Source organism: Branchiostoma belcheri, unplaced genomic scaffold (assembly GCF_001625305.1).
Source record: "Branchiostoma belcheri isolate BF01 breed outbred unplaced genomic scaffold, Haploidv18h27 scaffold166, whole genome shotgun sequence".
Taxonomy (NCBI): domain Eukaryota; kingdom Metazoa; phylum Chordata; class Leptocardii; order Amphioxiformes; family Branchiostomatidae; genus Branchiostoma; species Branchiostoma belcheri.
This window is the reverse complement of record NW_017803113.1, coordinates 237,755-258,894: the sequence shown is the minus strand read 5'-3', so window position 1 is coordinate 258,894 and position 21,140 is coordinate 237,755. Positions and strand designations below refer to the sequence as shown.

The window sequence follows — 21,140 nt, the reverse complement described above, 5'->3', positions numbered from 1 at the left end:
AATTATGCACATATCTGCCAAACACAGTATAAACCTGACATGATAAAGGTTTTGGGAAAATGCACACAGCTTTCAATACTAGGGACAGTGACTCTCAGAAACCAGCATAGGCCTGGAATATGTTATTGCAAAAAGACAAGATTCAGAAATATATTGTGAAGTGGGATATGCTTTACATGCTTTCCTTCCATCTTTCTTTTTTTGATAGGGGTTCTCATCATTTTTGTGATCATGGAGCATCATTTCCTGTTTCTATCATGCAACAGTCTAGTTGTTATATGTGTGTCATGGCTTTTTTTTGTAGACTGTATCATGCAACAGTTTAGTTGTTATATGTGTGTCATGGCTTTTTTTTGTAGACTGTATTATGAAACCAAATGAATAGAAAGATTTAAAAAACCTACTCAGGCCTCAGAATTTAATGCTTTTAGCTCAGAATTTTCCACCGGAGACCAGTGAATGTCCAATCATCACTATAATGGTGTGTGATTATTACCGGGGGAATGTGGTAATTATTATGCCGTGTACATGCATTAACACAACATGGTTTTCCCCATCATGCCCTCTCCCCAGCACATAATCAACGCTCTTAAAAGCTGAAAGGACGAGTCGTAAAGCTTCACTGAGAATCAAATGGTTTATTTATTTGCAAATTGACATAAAACCAATTCAACATTGCAGCCTGATAATACAAATTGTAAAAAAGGCTGAATTATGTAGTTTTAGGGAACAAACAATTGTATGAAATATCATTAATATTTACGAACATAACCAAACTAAATAACAAGAATATATACAATTGGTAGTCAGGTGATTACATGATGAGAACTACAGTAGTTAACTGTGGAGGTCTTCATGGTTTAGATTTATTCAGCATTTGCAATTCTAGTTACAGGGTGCAGCTTATAATGTGTTTGTCAGGTGGAAGGGAAAAAATTTGTCTTCACGTGGTAGAAAATTGGTTAAAATCTGTAAAAATTGTCCACATTGAGCCTTATCAGGTGACACTATACACAATTCAAAGTAGTATCTGGTTTCTGTGTGTTAGAGTTTTATGCAAGGCACATTGTATCATTTTTTAGTTGATTAAGCCTTAAAAATCATGTACAAACACAGCACTTAAATCACAGATGGATTCTCAATATGTAATGTCATGATCAAGGCAATTCATAAGTTATACTTTCAGCTCAAAGTTTGAAAACAAAGTCTGTATACTTATATAGAGATAAATAGATAGATAGATAATGGAGAGATAGATAAATGGATAGATAGATAAATAGAGAGATAGATAAATGAATAGATAGATAAATGGAGAGATAGATAAATAGATAGATAAATAGAGATATAGATAAATAGAGAGCTAGATAGATATAGATAGATAGAGACTGAGTGAGATATAGAGAGGAGGGTCTATATGTTGTCGTATTCTGCAATGAAACTAGACAGAAAAATCCTTCATTCTGCCATAGGTATAAGTCAGGGCCTCCAAAATGAGAGCACTTGAGACCCATTTAATTCTCCGCAACTCCCAAACCCCCAGATTGCGTGGGATTGACTCTAACCACTAACTACCGCCGGTAAACTGTAATACTCCTGCTAAATGAAGGCTGAGTGGATTGATCTGCTGCGGCAGGGCCAAATTGTCGATAATATCAGGTACTTGTACCTTTATCACAACTCTGTATGACGGAAAGGCAATAACCTAGGGGGGACGCAATCTCCACATATGACGTAGGTACGGCCAGTCTAATCTTCGCCAGATGTCACGCTGATTTGCAAGTAATTGGTACTTACTGTCTGTGGTGATTTTGGTGAGAGTACCAAAAACTCTATAAATCTACTGAAGAGCCAAAATGGAAAAGAAATGAGCTACGTGTGTACTTTCTGGGGTTGCTGAACTATTAAGCCACATTCTCAAAAGTTACAAACTTCAGATTTGTGAGAAGTATAGAGTCATCTTGCTTTGAAAGACGTTTGGAAGAAGGAGAAACAGTTATGTACTAAAAACAGAATCAGGGCTCGAAATTTGTTTTTGGAAATAGGTGTACTGGTGCACCCAACCTAAAAAAATCAGGTGCACAGAAAATTTTTTGGGTGCACCATATAAAGCAAAACTTAATTACTTAATCTTACTGTTCTTCTTTTGAGCTTGAATCTAAAATGGGAGCCTACTTCAAAATCTTAAACTACTAAGTGCTAACTTCAAAATCTTAAAGTACTACGGCAAAGGTTTTATTATTTTTCTGACACTTAGATGCCAAGAATATCCTGTATACTATTATACATTTAATATGTACAAGTGCACCAGTGCACCCACAGAAGAAAATTGGGTACACAGCTCCAATTTTGGGTGCACTAAGGTGCACATGCACCAGGTATATCCAGCCCGTACATTACAGTACCGTATACTGAACTTCACGCATGGAGACCATAAAAGTACTTGGTAGTTCAACTTCAGTAATAATCGTGACTCTCGTAACTTGCAGTTTGATATAATTCAGCTTACCAGAGTACGTAAACATGTCAGTGATATTACTGGATCTTAGGAGAGAATTGAGTTTCATCTCCAGAAGTCCCAAACTGCCATTTTGCTGCACACACACAGAACTATTGGCAAAATTGGAGAACTTTTATAGACCTCATTTGCAGGGAATGAAAAAAAAATCCTTCGACATCTGATATCATAATGACATTTCTTTGGGATGTTAGACACTCCAAAATACTGAGGAATCATTTAGCTTGTAGCTTGATTTCTTTTTATTTTATTAGACTATATCTATAGAATTATCTAGACTTTTATCATATCCTCGTGTTCTCTTTCTATTAGCCTTTGGTCACGAGTTTGCAAATAAAGTCTAACATATCTTTTGGGTTGACTGATTTTAGGTTGACTTTTGAATTTCTTTGCACTTCCATTACGAAATGACGCCATATGGCCAAGCAGACGGGAAACAACTCTCCTGTGTGTAATATTGTCTACAACTTCATTTTCTCCATTGATGAATTGATGTGTTGTCCCTGGAATTGCGTGGAATTTCATAGCGAGCTGCTGCGTAACTGTAGTGTTTGTTCTGCTGCACCACAAATTCCTCAGTTTTTAAGTGCTACCAGAGCACACTGGGGTGATGTTGTATGGGTACCCAGAGACCTGCACTAATGGAACTCAGACATGGGGGGTGATATATAATGGTTCCCACAACGCAAAAGTAGATAGATATATTAAGGAATGCTTTGTAATTAGAAAAAATACCGAAACTTAATATGATTAGCCCACTCAGCTGTAACACTTTATCACAGACTTGTGCAATCCCTTATTGTTTGAGTAATCAAGATATATTAGGTTTTACTTGACATTAGGTCTTATTCAACACATTTATTTTATTGTTTGTTAACATGTTACTCTCTTTATGTAATTTGTCATACATTGTACCATGTGCAATTGTCGTGCAATAAAGTTCTTCTATAATGTTGATGCGAGGAGAGAGAGCACCGTGTGTACAAACATTAGGCCCACAAACTTAATTTGCTGGTACTTGGATTTAGAAAATAATATTCTAAGTGGAAAAACATGATGAGGATCAGGTTTAGGCCTTAGCTTGGACCTCTCAGTTTTATGGAGAGAATACACACAGAATACAGTGTTTTCCTCCCTACCCTCTGCATTTATGATGTTTTCTTGCTTTACGTGACTGATGAAAAGTAATGAATGCTACTTGAAACGTCTGACAGTTTTCAAAATCTATCCAGTTGCTTGAGTAACAATTTCCTTGTGTATGGTGTCTAGACTTCATTGACGTCCACTTGCCATATACTTTATATTTTCACCATAAATGTCCCATAACCAATGACATAAATTTGTGTGGCCTTACCATACTGTCATGGGTTTACATCCCACCAGCTTTACGAACAGGTGTGAACCTCAACATTACCACCATATCTGGGCTTTTAGTAAAGTGAGGAAAACTGCTGAAATGTACATCATTTTCACATGGGGATTGTCCTCATGTGCTATAGATAGAACTTCTGCTTTTGATTCCATCATACAAATACATGGGATGGTTGCAGTTTTTACGTTCCATTAGTCTGGGTAGAAAAGAGAAAATGGTTCACAATCACAGTTTTGCAGAGTAAACCGTAGCCTCTGCAAAACTGGCATGCTGTACATTTTGATGAGGAAACCCACTACATGTCTGCATATTTTCATCTTCCTTTTGTAGCTCGTCCCTATCGTGTGACCCAAAAATAGACTATTAAATTTGTATGACGTTTTAAAAGACAAATTCGGCGTCGCTCCCCACGTTGGCGTGACAAAGGCTCGCAGAAAATCAATAAGTTAAAGAAAAGTCTATTGTTTTGAGACCTTCCCTTTCCATCAGGCCCTGACTGTGATGAAAGGCTATAAAGGAAGGGAAATCAGCCACAAAATTGACTTCCGGGCCATCAGGCATTTACGTGTGTCCAGGACCATAAATAGGCTTTTAGGAGAAGGCTATTGTCAACGGCGGTCCTCAAGTTACAGTAATTTATCCGTTGTTCGATAAAGGGAGTCGTGCTGGTTTACAGCCTGGCGTGAAATTATAGATTAGTGTCAGCTTTTGGGATCATTATACACCACAAATTGTTGTACACCGTTATCAAACTTCTAATAGCATTTCTTATGTTTATTTGGTAAACGTCAAACATGACGAAACTAAAGCAGTTCAAGGGGTCATCCACATTGATCAGTGACAAATGTTAAAAGCTTGGTCTTTGATTGTTTTTTTTGTGGTTATGTCAAAGGCAATTAATCTTGGCCGCCTTTCATTGAGGTTACGTGAGGAGTAGTCAGGGTCAGCAAAATATTGCCAAGATACAGGCTATGTAATTGACGTCCACTGACATTTCATCCCACAGAGTCTATATATCACATAAATCCTTGCACATAGTGGTTTTAGCTTGTACAGAGTTGATATATTGGAGGCCACATTGAGTTTTAACAACAGCAAATATTTCATAACCTTAGAAAGCACTGCCTTTGAATACTGCAGTCCTGTAGTACTTTGGCTGTCCGGACAGATGGTAAGATTTAGTTCTGGGCTGAGTTGGAATTTTCCGGTGACCACATGGAGTTTTAACAACAGCAAATATATCAGCACCTTGGAAAGTTCCACCCTTTCAACACTGCAGTCAGTCATACCATACTTTGGCTCTGGTGGCAGATGGTGGGATGTTCATCATGGTAAAATGGAGTTCTATCCTCAGTTTATCAAACTTTTATCCGTAGAAAGAAGTTTTGGATTTGATCCAAAAATGCTTTTATGCACAAAGGGAAAACGTCTTGTCATCTTGTTATGCAATGCTACACTCTCTTCTGTCATCATAAAAACATTTTCTAGTGAGAGAAAACTCAGAATTTGCCATTCAATTTATATCAAGCAGTGCATTGTCTTTAGAGCATTTTTCAAATCGATAACACTGTACGCTATTTAATTTTCTGATTGACAGGCACTTTCTTATCGTAGCCAACAGACTAGCCCTCAGGTCTGGCTGTATTGGAGGCTGACACACCCTACACAGGGTCACTAACAGACTGGATTGCATTCTACGTTTTTGACAGAAAATCTATAAAAGCTGCGGCCAGCTTTGGTGCCCTCTTGTGTAGCTATCCAACCTTCCCTCACTGAGGTGATCTTCCAATGTGCTTCACATATTAGTACTCGGAACTTTTTTTACTTTTGGTAATTTTCCCATCTATCAATGGCTAAAAAAGGTTGCCACAGTAATTATAGTTTTGCTGATGAAGGGTAGACATCCAGGGAATGAGATGCACAAGTAAACTGTTACAAAAAGCAACTGGATAGATTTTGTTAGAAAACTGTCAGACGTTTCAAGTATATATAGCATTCACTACTTTTGGGCAGTTACTAGCGGAATCTTTAGTTGAACAGGTACATTTTGTATTTTTCCAAAGACTATGAATTGCTTTTTTCAAGACAAATTTTAGACAATCCATAGGAAACAAAAAATAAGACAAGGATAAGACAAGGCTGATCCAAATGAGTCAGCATGTGAGTGATACATTTACTGGTGGCCTGGCTTTTGGCTTGCCTTCTAGAATAAACAGCCAGTGTTGATGGCAACCTGAAACATTGATGGGCAACCTATAGCTTATGGCTTAGGTTTCCCACCTGAGAAAAAAGTATTTTTGAACCCTCCCTTCTAACTTAAATTCGATTGTTGACGTATCTCAGTGTAACAGTGGCCCTGTGTGGTAAAAGAACCAATAATCAGACTTTACTCTGACCTTAGGAGGTCATAGCCACAGGTGGTAGTGACGACTCTCAGCTCTGGTAGCTGTTCTTTATTGATCGGGTGATTCCCCGAGGAACCTTAGATTGTCCAGGCGGTTCATTGGTGCAGTATCTCAGTATCTCAAACGCCCTTACAAATATTGTTACTTGAAAAGCAGGCCAAAATGGTTAAATAAATAAATAAATTGAAAGTGTGTAAATTAAAGAAAACCCCTATACCCTTGTGTTTTGGCAGCAGCGAATTATTTATTCTGGAAGAGACTCTATCTGACACACAATGCCAAACCCACCATGGATTTTACCCCATTGTTCAGTTGGGTGCTAAAACCTTTTCAAGGGGAAAATTCAAGTTGACAGTCAGTGAATAGAACAGGAGTCTGTCTGCCTTTTTGCAGAGGTGATCCACAATGGGTACATTAGTATTAGTTTCTGAATGATATAATCCAGGAAATATGTGTACGTCTGGGAATGCAAAGGTTCTTAATACGCTCTTTTATTGTTTATCTTTTTTACCAGGGGAAACATAGTGCCTACTAGTGTTGTTAAATGTACCTGGACTTAAGCTATTGACGTCAAATAAAATCAGTGACACAAGATATAACAAAAACCAGAAGAGTGCTTTAGCTTTACACTTTACACTCAAGTGTGTTTAAGTCAAGCCAGCAAAAAATTCTAAAATGATGTGCTTTGTACTTCATTTCAAAAGTTTGCAAGCACTTTTTTGTTGACATTTTTTGTAGATAACCTGACATGAGAGTTAACTTTGCTCCAGTAAACTTTGTTCCCTGTTGAATGTTCTTGAAACTCAGCCAAAGAGGAAGGAAGCCAGGATACTGCAGTGCTGAAAACATTGATTTTTTTAAATAGGTATGACATGCTTCAAGTCACTCAAGTCTCTAAGCTGTAAATTGGTAACAGGGCCCAATATTCAATGTAGTACTACATGGACGGTTAGACATCCATGTAGAGCATTATGTTATACAAAATAAAGGGCCCTAAATACATCTTTTTCGTGCCTTTTCATTCCTTTATCAGATTGTCATAGTCTTCTGGTCAGATTCTGGATATTGCAGTGCTCAAAACATTTGTTCACTAGATATGACATGCGTCAATGAAGGTTAGACATCCAGGTAATACGATACGCCAAAAAGTTTTGAAAAAAAAATTTGAAAATCATATCCAGTTACATGTATAACAAGATTGTCGTAGTCCTTTGGTCAGATTCTTATCTGACCACCCTTATACATGTACATATAAAAGTTTGACCATAATCGGGATGACAAGGCCACACTAAAAATATCTCTGTAGCACTGATGATATCTTGCACCAATGCATAGCAAGATTTCTTCATTACCAGGGCTTAACAACCTTAGAGACAAAGGTAGAAGCAAGGAGACACTTGAGTCAGATGAATTTCACGGTACGAGCAGCCAAATTTGCCGTTGCTTGTCTTGCATACTGATCGCCAGTCGTTCATTCATACTGCATGTGAGGGCAACACCGAACTTGTAGTTCTGAAACTTGTAACCACTTTGTAAATTTGCGCTGACTACCGAGGGAATTCATTAGGATGGGTAACTAAGTGCACTATCCATACAACATGCCAGCACACGATGAAGTCAACATCCTGTCTGTACTTGTGAAACGTTATGTTGGAAAATACAAGAAAATTCTAATGCAACATTGACCAAACATCTCACGAAAACCTCGAAATAATAATAAGGGTTTTGCGCAGGCGTGCTGGCTGTGGCCCCTAAGCCAACCCGTGGAGACTGGTAACCAGGCTAGCACTGACACCCAAGTCAGGTCCGCTCTCTCGAGACAACCTGACATTTACAAGGCTCAGTCTTTTAACACGGAGGGGAAAATTCTGAACGTCTGCAAGACTTTGGCAATCAGGACGGAATTATTCACATTCCAGAGATCAAAGCTGATGGGAGATTCTCACAGAAGTGTCCTCCTGAGGCATCTGTGCTTTATTAGGATAGCCTGGTTCATTATTAATTGATGGAATGTACATGTAGGATGGCCAAGTTCTGTTTTTCTTCCTTGTGGATATGAAGTCTTCTTTGTTGGAAGCTAACCCAGCAAAACTGTGTCCATGCACAATGTACGCATACACACACACATGTACATACACACACACACACACACACACACACATGTTCATTTTTGTGTTCTGATGTCTTATAAGCTCATATGGGCTGGGAGACAAAAGTCGCAAGACACGTAAATAAAAATTCATTCATTGATACATTCATACACACATGCACAAACATACACACATTTGTGTGCTGTGAATGTATGAGTGTCTGCAAAATGAGCCAGATGTTACACTGAAATTTTCATATAAGCTTGAAGTTGATCATAGCAATATTCATGATACATGAACTGTCTTGATTTAGACAAAGAATTACATTATCATGATGACTTTTGTACATGTACAGGTTGCATGTAGTCAGAGGGACAAGTTTCTAACCTCTTTGGTCTTCCAATACTGAGTGTTTTTTTCTTTCCTTCCCCTGGCAGATATGTATAACAATCATCGAAGCCTGAAGAGTTTCTAAGCACCTGTTTCCTTTTGAGCTTTCTCCAATACTTTTAAGTGTTTTTTTTCTGTTGTTCCCATGGCAGATATGTATAACGATTATCAAATCTTGACTGTAGAGTTTCTAACCTCCTTACAAGATGTTCTTTTTTCCTCCCCTGGCAGATATGTATAACGATCATCGAAGCCCGTCAGCTGGCAGGGCTGAACATGGACCCTGTGGTGTCTGTACAGATTGGTGAGGAGAGAAAGTTCACCAGTCAGAAGGAGTCCACCAACTGTCCATACTACAATGAGGTAAAATCAGAACATAGTTTTGTATTATGTTTACCGAAGGAAAGCATATTGTTTTTGCTCAGTTTCTGCCTCTTCTTCTTCTTACGTTCCAAACAAATAAGGTCAATGACCAGGACCAGATGTCTGCCAGTATGGTAACTGGTGTTCGTCATGCAAGTGCCATGCATAACTGAGTTCAAGTGGGTTGCATAGTCACCATATATATGAGTGTCTTTGAGTAAGAATGACACGTCACAGTCATTGGGCCTAGCCAAGACTATCATAAAATGAATCAGGATCTAAAAGATACCCTAAATGTAAGAATTAAAATCATTTCAAATTTCAACCTCAAAGTTGGCAGCAAAGTATGTGTAGGCCAAGCCAAGATCTATCTTATCAGGGAATTGACAAATTGTTGATAGCAATACAAATGTGTTATGACCTATTAACACCATTAAAAGCACATACTTGATTTAATACTTGGGCATGGGAAGCAACACATACGTTATACGTAATGCCCCAGACACAAAGATCCTCTGGGAGTGTCGTCATTGACGTTATACAGAAACAAAAAAGCTATCATCAGTCAAGATCAATTTTATTAGAGATCTGACAGCATTGCAAAATTGTGATGATCTGTTGGTACCATTAAAAGCAAAAACATACAATGTAGGAGGGAAGTAATACATACACAATGCCCAAAGAAAGTTTAGTCCAAAAGGACCATCAGCATTGAGGAGAAACAGACACAAAAAAAGCTATCATCAGCTAGATCAATTTTATTAGAGAGCTGACAAACTGGTGACAGCAGTACAGATTTGTGATAATCTGTTGATACCAGCAAAGGCACAAACATAGGTGGGGGGCAACACATGCATTTGTACATTATGCGTCATCATTGACATCATACAGAAACAAAAAAAGCTATCATCTGTCAAGATCAATTTTATTAGATGTTATTATGATCTGTTGATGCCTTTAAAAGCACAAACATAGGTGGGAAGCAACACAAACATAGGAGGGGGGTGACAAATGCGTTATACACAATGTCCTCAAGGCTCCCAAAGGAGCATCAGCATTGACGTCATGTATACAGAACCTGAAAAGCCTCTGCTCTTCTTATCATCAGTTAAGATCAATTTTATCAGAAAACTGACAAACTAGTGACAGCATTACAAGTTTGTGATGATCTGTTGATGCCATAAAAAACAAAAACATAGGAGGCGAGCAACAGATACATTAGGCCCCAACTTGAAGACAGGATACTCCTATATAATATTTAGTCATTCAGAAAAAAAAAAAAAGCTATCATCAGTAAAGATCAATTTTATCAGAGACCTGACAAACTGATGACAGCATTACAAATTAGTGATGATCTGTTGGTGCAATTATAAGCACAAACATAGGTGGGGGCAACACATGTGTTATACACAATGCCCCAAGAAAGTTTAGTCCAAAAGGACCATCAGCATTGAGGACAAATTTAAACAGACACAAAAAAGCTATCATCAGTCAAGATCCGTTTTATTAGAGAACCGACAAATGGTGACAGCATTACAAATGTGTGATGATCTGTTGATGCCATTAAATTAAAAGCACAAACATAGGAGGGGGGTAACAAATGCGTTATACACAATGCCCCCAAGGCTCCCAAAGGAGTGTCATCATTGGCGTCATGTATACAGAACCTGAAAAGCCTCTGCTCTTCTTATCATCAGTTAAGATCAATTTTATCAGAGAACTGACACCAAGTTATGACAGTATTACAAATATCATTTGATACCATTAAAAGCACATAAGTTATACACAATGCCCCAAGACACAATACTTCCAAAGTAGTGTCATCTTTGACGTCAAAGAGAAACAAAAAAGCTATCATCAGTAAAGATCAATTTTATCAAAGAACTGTTTTCGACTGTGTTACAAAGTGTGATGATCTGTTGATACCATTAAAAATAAAAACACACGAGTTGGTGGGGGGAACACATGCATGCGTTATACATGTGCACAATTCCCCAAGACACAAAGGTCCCAATGGACCACCATCATTGACGTCATTCAGAACCTGAAAGCTTCTTGCCCCGGAGGTAAAAAGACAGTGAAGACACGATCAGATATCGTGAAGGAATGCTGACGTGAACTTTGATATTTAAATGTTAAGTCCTGTGTGTGCAATTTGTCTCTCGAACTGATTTGGATGTGATATTTCACGGGTGGGCATAACAATGGAAAAAACACCTTTCTTATTCTAAGAAGTGTAAATCGTAAAACTTTTTCAGTGGTTTTGTTTCCTGGTAGGGGCAAAAGGGAGGTTTTCAGTGTTTTAAACTCGTAGTTGAAACAATTCTATAGTACAGTCATACAAGGAAGACAGTTGCATCAGAGAGGCTACCACAAAATGAAAATTTTGCAGTTTACAGCAAGTGGCAAGAGACATTTTCCAGCCCGAACTTGAACATTTTCTTTCTTTATTCTTTGTTTCAGGCGCAATTGGCCCATAGTAGACAAACAATTAAAATAACAAGGTGCACACATATTAAAAATGGTAGGGTTCAAAAAAAGTCACAGCATTCAAGATGGGGCTTAATCTTTTGCATTTCACCAGTAAAACCCATTCTATATACAATGTAGGAACAAAACTGAATTTGTTTCTCAGGAAAAGATATTTAAAGCTGAGGTACATGTAAATGCCATCTAACAACAGTGGCAAACTGATACGATCCTGACAAGTCCTGGCTGTAGTTTTTAATGCATCACTCCTAATATAATTCTGCTGCTACAAAAGAGGCCCCCCATTTCAGCAGACGCCTTGAGTGGGGCCTGTAAAGTTATTTATGCTACGATCACCTGCGGGTACAGGAATGGTAATGTAATCTTTGCGTCATGGGGGGGCCTTCATCGATTTTTCGAGAAATCAGTCGATATCAGGCAAGTGTGCCTGCGTCATTACGTCTCTTGGGAAATGTTGGGTCTTGAGGAGATTTATGAATCACATTGGAAAGATGCAGACTCCCAAATTAGGTTTCGGAATTCTTGGAAAGTGGAGACCTTCTCAGAGGGTGGAGGCTGTTTTTAGTTTGACCTTGGTGTGACCTTGGTGTGACCTTGGTGTACAAGGAGAGCGGGGCTAAAAATACCTTTTTTTCTGAGTGAAGAGACTCTTTTTACACAAGAAGTGTTTTATACACAACCGGCGTTTTAATTAAAAAATACCTTTATACAATACACAATACCTGCATACATGCACTGGTACAGGTAGAACTGAAAATTACCTGCACCTGACAAATTTTACTGTCACCTCTCATAATTTTGGAAGCATGGATCATACTAAAAACTGTTAAAAAACAATTGCTTTTATATTATTTCTTTTATACTTTATAGTCACTGTGGTAACAATGAATATAGCAAATAAAAATTCACATACACCTACATGTACAATAAAATGTAAACCCAGTACATGTACCAGTGCAGGTTAGGTACAGGTAGACATCAGAAATACTCCAATTTTACATGCACTAAGCTGCATATGCAGGTGGAATTTCCAGCTCTGCATCCTTTATGAAGACTGGTGGAACATCTTTAAAACAATTACATCAATGATTGCATCTTTGACTAAGTGCTTCTTTTATAGGAATGTGTGGTAATAGAAATCAATGTTTGGAACATGAATGTAAAAAAAAGCAATTGAATTACATATGAACAAATTTTGTTTTCATATGAACTGTTGGAAGTTGAAAATTTGATCAGCATCAGATAATGTACGAATTACTGTCAAACAAACCTATTTTGTACAGTGAAAGCATTTGTAGCGGTGTTCTATGAGCTATTTTTCTTCAACAAGCAAAGTGAAAATTGAACATGAATCAAGACAAAAATGGATTAGTGGTGACATTAAGGTACCACTAACCAGGTCTTGGAGTAATATAAGAATGATCAATGTTGTATACATATATAGTATACATAGTTTTAATTCTTGGTTTGACAATAGGATAACAAATAATGAAGTTGTTTATTGCAAATTCCTGCCCGAGGGCTAATTGCATACATTGACAAGAAAATGTGGTGATACATGTATAAGACTATTTGCTGACAGGAACTTCTACGTGTACGATATACTTATCGAACCTACTATCTCTACTTAAATCTAATAACGTTGGTATACATACAGGATAAAAAAGTAAATATGCAATATGTGAACAGGTAATAGGAACAATGTAACTGCTATTCTAATCTATTCTATCTTATTCAACTATTCTTGTCATGCTATTAGGGGGTTTGACTTCTTCTCAGGAGGCAGTGGGAGATGAAATAGGAAACTAGTAAAAAAAGTCTCATCCATTCCAGTCTATATGGAGTAAGGAATATTCCCATGCAACCAACCTTCGTAACCCCTGCTTATCCTATTGGGTCTGCTAGTCCTCCGAGTCTCAGTGAATCCAGCTTGCCTCCAGCATTGATGTTTCTAACTTAGGTAGAAGAGATACTTTTACAGTAACCTGAACTTAGTTCAGTGCCTAGAAGTGGTCTCTTGGCCTTGCACTGAGAAAATTTGTTACAATAAGTTATTTATTTTATTTTATTCACATTTATTTTTCGAGGATTGGGCAAAAAGTTATGAAACTTATGTCACCCCTCTCCTCACACATAAAAGGAAACAATAAAACAAAGTAATAATAATAATAAGAAGAAGAAAGGACAAAGGTACATGATGAGCTGGTACAATAAGGTACAATAAGTTGTCAAGGTTTTCCTATCAAAATGCTTTCTTGCCTTGTATTACTGTTGGATGAAGCACAGCCCTGAAGGATGAACTGGCCCATATCAAACAGGTCATAAGGTGGTGGCTGACCTTTGCCTAGCCTTATATTGCAAACGACCCACCATTTAACCCCAATCAACATGCAATAAAGCTTCAGTTTGACCTTTATTTCACTGATCAATCTTGATGGTGCTTTCCTTGGTGCTGAAAGAAAAGCTGCTGCTGATTTTCATCAAGCAAACTTTCCAACCACAAGACCATGAAGTTTTGATTATAAATTGAAAACTTTTGCATCATTTTTTTACTAAAATGGTTCTGAAGAAGGTGATGTCCTTGGTACTGAAAGAAATGCTAATGTTGCTTTTCTTAGGACAAAATTTCTGCCTATCAGTTAAGCATATTCTATCACAGATCTTGTAATGATTATTTTGCTAATGGTTTTCCTGCAGGTAAAATTGCATTGAAGATCCTTTATGACAAACCAAACCAAAACAAAACTTACCACAAGACCAACCTGCCACCTTGAACATATGTCATCATCACTGATTGAAAATGTTTTATTTCGGATCCACATATTTGGAAGTTGCTAGGGATTCAAACCCAGAATCTTTAGAACAACTTCGCAGAACTAACCACAAGAAAATCTTGCCACCTCGAGCTCATGTTATGAGTGTTAATTTAAAATGTTTGTATCTGTCTTCCACAGTACTTTGTTTTTTACGTCCACCTTTTAGATTTGAAGTTGACAATCTTAGTTACAATATCACCTTAAATCTTGATCATTAATTTCTTAAATGTTTGCCTCTCTTTTCCTGCAGTATTTCATTTTTGACTTCCACATGTCTCCAGACATATTGGAGGCCTGCTAGGGATCAGAGCTTTTAGAACAGAACTAACTACCTTGCCACCTTGAACATACATAGAACAGAACTAACTACCTTGCCACCTTGAACGTACATAGAACAGAACTAACTACCTTGCCACCTTGAACATACATGTAAGTCTTGATCATTCTAAATGTTTGCCTCTCTTTTTTGTCCCTGCAGTACTTCGTTTTTGACTTCCACATGTCCCCCGACATGTTGTTTGACAAGATCATCACCTTGTCCGTGCTACACTCCCGAAACCTCCTGCGCTCTGGAACCATGGTCGGGTCGTTCAAACTGGACGTGGGCACAGTCTACGATGCCCCAGGTAGGTTTAGTGGTTTGTTTATTTGTTTATTAAAACTCTTGTATACAAGTATACGAGTGTCGCTATCTACGCATTGTGATAAGTGTGTTTATTCTGGTAAGAATGATGTACTCTAAGTCCTGAATTGCTTGCAGTGATTGTATTTTTGCTGTGACTGCAAAGAAATATCACCACAAATATACTATTTCTACAGTATGACAGCTTTGTTTCAGTCATGTACTTCATACACCATGAAACCGGCCTAATTCTGCAAAATAAGACCACTACAAAAGTAAATGTATCTACATTAGTTTAAAGAGCTAAAAAGGGATGCAAGACTTTATAAAAAAATATCCCCACAATGCCAGAAAATGTAAGAAAATGTCATGGTTTGAACTAGTGTTATGTGATATTGTGTTAACAGTTTCAACCAAGGGTTGAAAATGTTTTTTTATCAATGACGTAGCTGTCAAATTCAGCAAGGTATTTCATGTACTCTACTTTGTTTTACGGCAAAAGAAGGACGTCAGAACTAATCCTCTATCCTGCCCTAGATCAAACCAGGTCAATAAAAATCCTGCTACGAGCTTATCACCAGTGTCCTAGCTCGTAAGTCTTCCCTGTCAGAAAAAATGCGAGCGCCCCAAATCTTTCACATCTTGTTGCAATAATCGTAACACAGTTGGAATGGGTGTCCTGTGGCCCATTAACCCAATTGTTTCTTCCATAATCAGTGAGTAATGAAACTCCCTTCAAAAAGTACTTGTTAACTCAATTCCTAACACATCATGGGCCAGAGGGTCAGTAAATCTTGTGCCATAATGTGGCATCAAATGTCCAAATGGATAGGCTAGTGAACAGTCACGGGGATTGAGAAGTTGTGGGTTTTGTTCCTGGCATTCCTAGCTAGACATTGTGTTTTACAATACACCCAGGTGTAAAATGGGTACCTGACTTTGGTTGGGGATGTAAAAGGCGATGGAAGGAGAGGGATGGGCTCTGCCTTTCAATACTGTGTCCTAGCCAGCAGAATAACAACCCACTGCCCCTACAGCCTCAAAAAAAAACTGTGGAACTAACTTTACTTTAATTTGTACCTTCGGTTGGGGAGGTAAAAGGCAGTGGAAGGAGAGGGATGGGCTCTGCCTTCCAATTCTATACCGTGTCCTAGCCAGCAGAATAACAACCCCACTGCCTCTACAGCCTAAAAAAACTGTGGGACTAACTTTACTTTAATTTGTACTTTCGGTTGGGGAGGTAAAAGGCAGTGGAAGGAGAGGGATATGTTCTGCCTTCCAATACTGTGTCCTAGCCAGCAGAATAACAACCCACTGCCCCTACAGCCTCAAAAAAACTGTGGGACTAACTTTACTTTTGTACCTTGGTTGGGGACGTAAAAGGCGGTGGAAGGAGAGGGATGGGCTCTGCCTTCCAATACCGTGTCCTATACACACAGTGGAGTATGAACCCACTGCCTCTACAGCCTCAAAAAGGCCATGGGACTTCCTTTACTGTAAAATTTGTACCATCAAAGTAGTAAGGAGTAAAGCCTTAGCTGAGCTGAAAGGCATGAATGAATGTGTCCCTGCTCCAGGTCAGCTTAGACCAATACCCGGGGACGTTACTATGAATTTGTTTCACCCCATTTTGTAGTTTAACGACCCCATTTATATATCTTGAAAGGATCTGGATTTCCTCGGTCGGTGATTATCCTGACTTTCCTTCTGGGGACAGTACAGTTGTCTTCATCCTTCCTCTTGGCTGGGCTTAGATGTTGCCTTGCAATAATGGACCTGTTCCACATACAAGGCAGATGATGAAGTGCCCGTTATAGAAACCTTTGTGCATATATATTGTGGTCCTAATTGTTTATTCCTTTAAGTTGATACTGAGTTAAGTTTAGGTTTAAAAGTACTGTAAATGCAGGTTCTTTTGCAGGGGCTTTATTTTAGTTTTTACAATTTTGTGAAATTATAACACCACAAAAATGTGTTTTATAGTCCTATTAACTTTATTACAGAATTGTTGCAAGGGTGAACTTCAATCAACAAGAAGACCTCTTTTCTCCTCCTACTGCAGTATAAGACCACCACAAGTAACCTGCATTATACCAAACAATGGCAAAGTGATTTACATAATCTTCTCTTACAAATAAACTTCCATTTGTATGAATTCAAAGCACATTTTCTCCTCCCAGACCACCAGTTTTACCACAAGAACAAATAGACAATCTCTTCTACAGCATCAGTGGGCCCTACAAGTGGGCCCTACCACAAGTGGGCCCTACTGACGGACCCGGAGGATGTGACCGGTGGCCCGAAGGGTTACCTGAAGTGTGACATCGCTGTGGCCAAGAAGGGGACAAACAAACAAACAAATAAACAAACAAACTTATTTTTTCTCCGCAGATCACCAGTTTTACCACAAGTGGGCCCTCCTGACAGACCCGGAGGATGTGACGGGCGGCCCGAAGGGTTACCTGAAGTGTGACATCGCCGTGGTCGGGAAGGGGACAAACAAGCAAACAAACAAACAAACAACTTTATTTTTTTCTCTCCCCAGATCACCAGTTTTACCACAAGTGGGCCCTCCTGACAGACCCGGAGGATGTGACGGGTGGCCCGAAGGGTTACCTGAAGTGTGACATCGCCGTGGTCGGGAAGGGAGACTCCATCAAGACTCCGCCCAAGAGCAGTGAGGACGACGAGGATGACATCGAGGCGTAAGTCCTCTTTTGCTTCAAATTTTTTACATTTTGATTACCAGAAATTCACATTCAAATCCATGACATCTTTTACAAGTGTCCCTGGGTACATACATGTAAAAGGCTAGATAAGCACAAGAAGTAGAACAAACGACAAAGACCAATAACAAAGAACTTCATATGGTCTAATGTTACATATGGTCTACACCCTTGATAATCTACATATGGTACACCCTTGATAACAATTATATTACACTCACTCACTCACTCACTACACTGTCTATTAATACAAGCCATTATGGTGGTGAATCTTGCTGTACATCATGGTACATTGTAACTTCGGACATGCATTGTCTGTTTTGTACTCCTCAATATGAAGAAATAGGAAATTACCAAAGGACGAGTTACAAGTCAAAAGTGTTTCTATTTCCAAAAGCTGGCAATGTCATCTGCCAAACTTAGCCAGAATAGTGTCCAAACAGTCCAGCAAAACATCTTAACACTCCCAAAACCATGAAAGATCAATAAACATCTAACAAAGAGAAAAAAGATTTTGCATCATAATTATTGCCCCAAATCTGCCAGAGAGGTTAACAGGAAGATTCAGTAGTCCAATCTCCTTTTGCTTATTAGAGCCCTGCACCCTGTCCCTGATACATACAGCGAGACAAATGTGACAAGTATAGGATAATCCTATCATCTGTTATCGATTTCCTCCAGCGCAAGCTAGGTGAACAGCAGCCCTTGGGAAAAGGCACGCGTAAAATTACTTTGCAAACAGGCACAGAGAAGCCTGAATATTCCATTACCAGATGAGATGGGGGCTTGGAATTTAATAAGGGTAAATCTTCCTTCGCGAGAACTGAATATGTTGAACTTTTCACACATATTAAGTATAGTTACTTCCCAAGCTTGATGGTAAGACTTTGAATGTGATTATAGATGAACTTTCATGATAATCTGACCTTAAATCTCTCTCAAAAGAGTTTTGTACATGATAGACACTGTTGGACATGGTACCAAGCCAAACCAAAACAAAACAAACTTTGAATTATAGCAATTTAATCTGACCTTTAACTGACCTTGAACTTCTGCCCCCCTCCCCAGAAATCTGCTTCTCCCAAATTGCTGGCTCTTAACAATCTGACCTCTTGAAAGAGTTTTGTACATGATAGACACTGTTGGACATGGTACCAAACCAAACCAAAACAAACCAAACCAAACAAACAAATTTTAATAACAATTTAATCTGACCTTTAACTGACCTTGAACTTCTGCCCCCCTCCCCCCCAGAAATCTGCTGCTCCCCGAGGGCGTCCCGGCAGAGCGACAGAGGGCAAAGTTCATCATGAAGATCTTCCGTGCGGACGGTCTGCCGAAGATGAGCACCGGTCTGATGGCCAACGTGAAGAAAGCCTTCACCAGCGAGACCAGGGATCTCGTGGACCCGTTCGTACAAGTGGAGTTTGCAGGACAAAGGGTGAGCCCACCTATATATTAGCTAGAATCAAAATTGCTTTGTCCTTCTGTTCTGAACTTCGCAAGGATCTGATCTCTTGTTGCGTAAGGGTGTGGTCACATTTGTTTTAAGGTACGACTCCTTCGTACAAGTGGAGTTTGCAGGACAAAGGGTGAGCCCGAGGATTTGTGAGACTTATTTTAATTTATGTTTACCTTCGCTGATTCAGAAGGAAAACATATTGTTTTTGCTCTGTTTCCTCTTCCACTTCTTCTCAAAAACAAATAAGATCAAAGACCTGAACCAGAGGTCTGTCACCATGGTAACTGGTGCTGTAGCAGACACCCTGTGGTGTTGGGTTACATCATGTCGCAATTTTATAGCAGAGGAGAGATTTGGACTTCAGTTACCACAACTATCCTAAGAATGTCCATTACCGTTTTTCATTATTTCATGACAAATGTGACCAACACTCTATTAAACTTAGGTGCCCTTCTAACAATCTTGACGTTGCATTAGACTCTTATAAATTTTCTCTTGCAGATCATGTTTAATACATTTTCTTATTTGTCCAATAATGTCATTCACGACAGCATATTTTGGGGTCCAAGTAACTCACATTGATTACAGTATAGATAACATTTTTACACTTTTTACTACTTCCATCTTCAGATCTAATTTCTTTGTTAGAGAATAAGCAGGTTCATAGTTTAAACTGTGCATGCATAGGGGCATGCATTGTGGGTGGTATGCCAAAGATGAAGGCCCCTGAGATGTAAACAAAACACGTCTGGACATCATGGTCTAAAAATACAGAAAAGAACAAGTCAGGGGCCTTCTCCTTTGACCTTGTGCATGCCCATTTTGAACCTTGAACCAGCTTATTGTCATGAGCACTAATTTTGGGATGTTAGAGTAGATTTCCACGTAGTAGTTGTGAACTTGTCTTTGAACCTATATATTCTCTTCGTCTCTCTCTGCTCATTCCAACAAACAACTAGGATGTAAGTATGAAGGCAGAGGGCTGTTTTGAATTTGAAGTCTTGTATTTTTCAGAAAAAAATTATAGCTCATTTACTCAATTCAGCTTTTTTGCAATTGAGTGTACTTTGAAGTGCATCATATGTATGTGTATGTCAACTTTTAGCCATAATGTTTTTTCATATCAAACTTGTTCAATCTCTTTCTCTGCTTTTTCATACAATTTCAAACATATCATTCATCTTATTTTGGTTTTACTCTTGCCTACGGTTCCAAAAGGAACCAAAATGCATCTGCTCTGATACAAAAGATTTTTCTGCTTTGCATCCAACTGCTTTCAACTTTGCATAATGCCATGGATTGTAAGCTTTAAGTTGGATTTCATGGCTGCATAATGCAAGTATAAAAAGCCAGCCGGCTGCAGCTAAAGGATGCCTGGATGTCATCCTCCGGAGTTACAACTGGCTCTTTCTTTTCCCTTCCTAGTGAACAAGATAAAAAAAGAGCCAGCAATAACTACAGAGGATTGCACCCTAGCTGCTAGTAGCAAATTAGACAAACTAAAAACGGTGCGATTTGTGACGAAAAAAAAAAGACTTTTTGTCGTGTTTTTTCACTTCTGCAGGGTCGCACTTCCGTTAAGAAAGGCAGTTACCAACCGGAGTGGAACGAGCAAATCGTGTTCTGCGAGATGTTTCCGCCGCTTTGTCGGCGCTTCAAGATACAACTGCGTGATCATGACAGTGTGAACAACGAAGTGATTGGGACACATTTTCTTGATCTCAACATGATTTCTGATGATGGTGACAAAGGTGAGATACTGCTTCTGCCAGATCTTTTCTCCTTATATCTACCATGTACATGTAGACCACATTCGGTCTCTGTTCTCAATCACAGTCCAATTATATGTGTTTAAAGTTTTCTTGATCTCAACATAATTTCTGCATGAT

At 38.7% G+C, this 21,140-nt stretch overlaps 1 protein-coding gene across 1 annotated transcript in view; it reads left to right on the top strand.

Annotated features, from left to right (window-relative positions):
* LOC109466415 (otoferlin-like) overlaps positions 1–21,140 on the top strand; it is a 240,234-nt gene that overhangs the window by 169,884 nt on the left and 49,210 nt on the right. Inside the window, exons 9-13 of the mRNA XM_019764130.1 lie at positions 9,004–9,135; positions 14,920–15,067; positions 17,609–17,768; positions 19,044–19,230; positions 20,816–21,002. Coding sequence (XP_019619689.1) covers positions 9,004–9,135; positions 14,920–15,067; positions 17,609–17,768; positions 19,044–19,230; positions 20,816–21,002 — 814 coding nt within the window. The remainder of the gene's footprint in view (positions 1–9,003; positions 9,136–14,919; positions 15,068–17,608; positions 17,769–19,043; positions 19,231–20,815; positions 21,003–21,140) is intronic.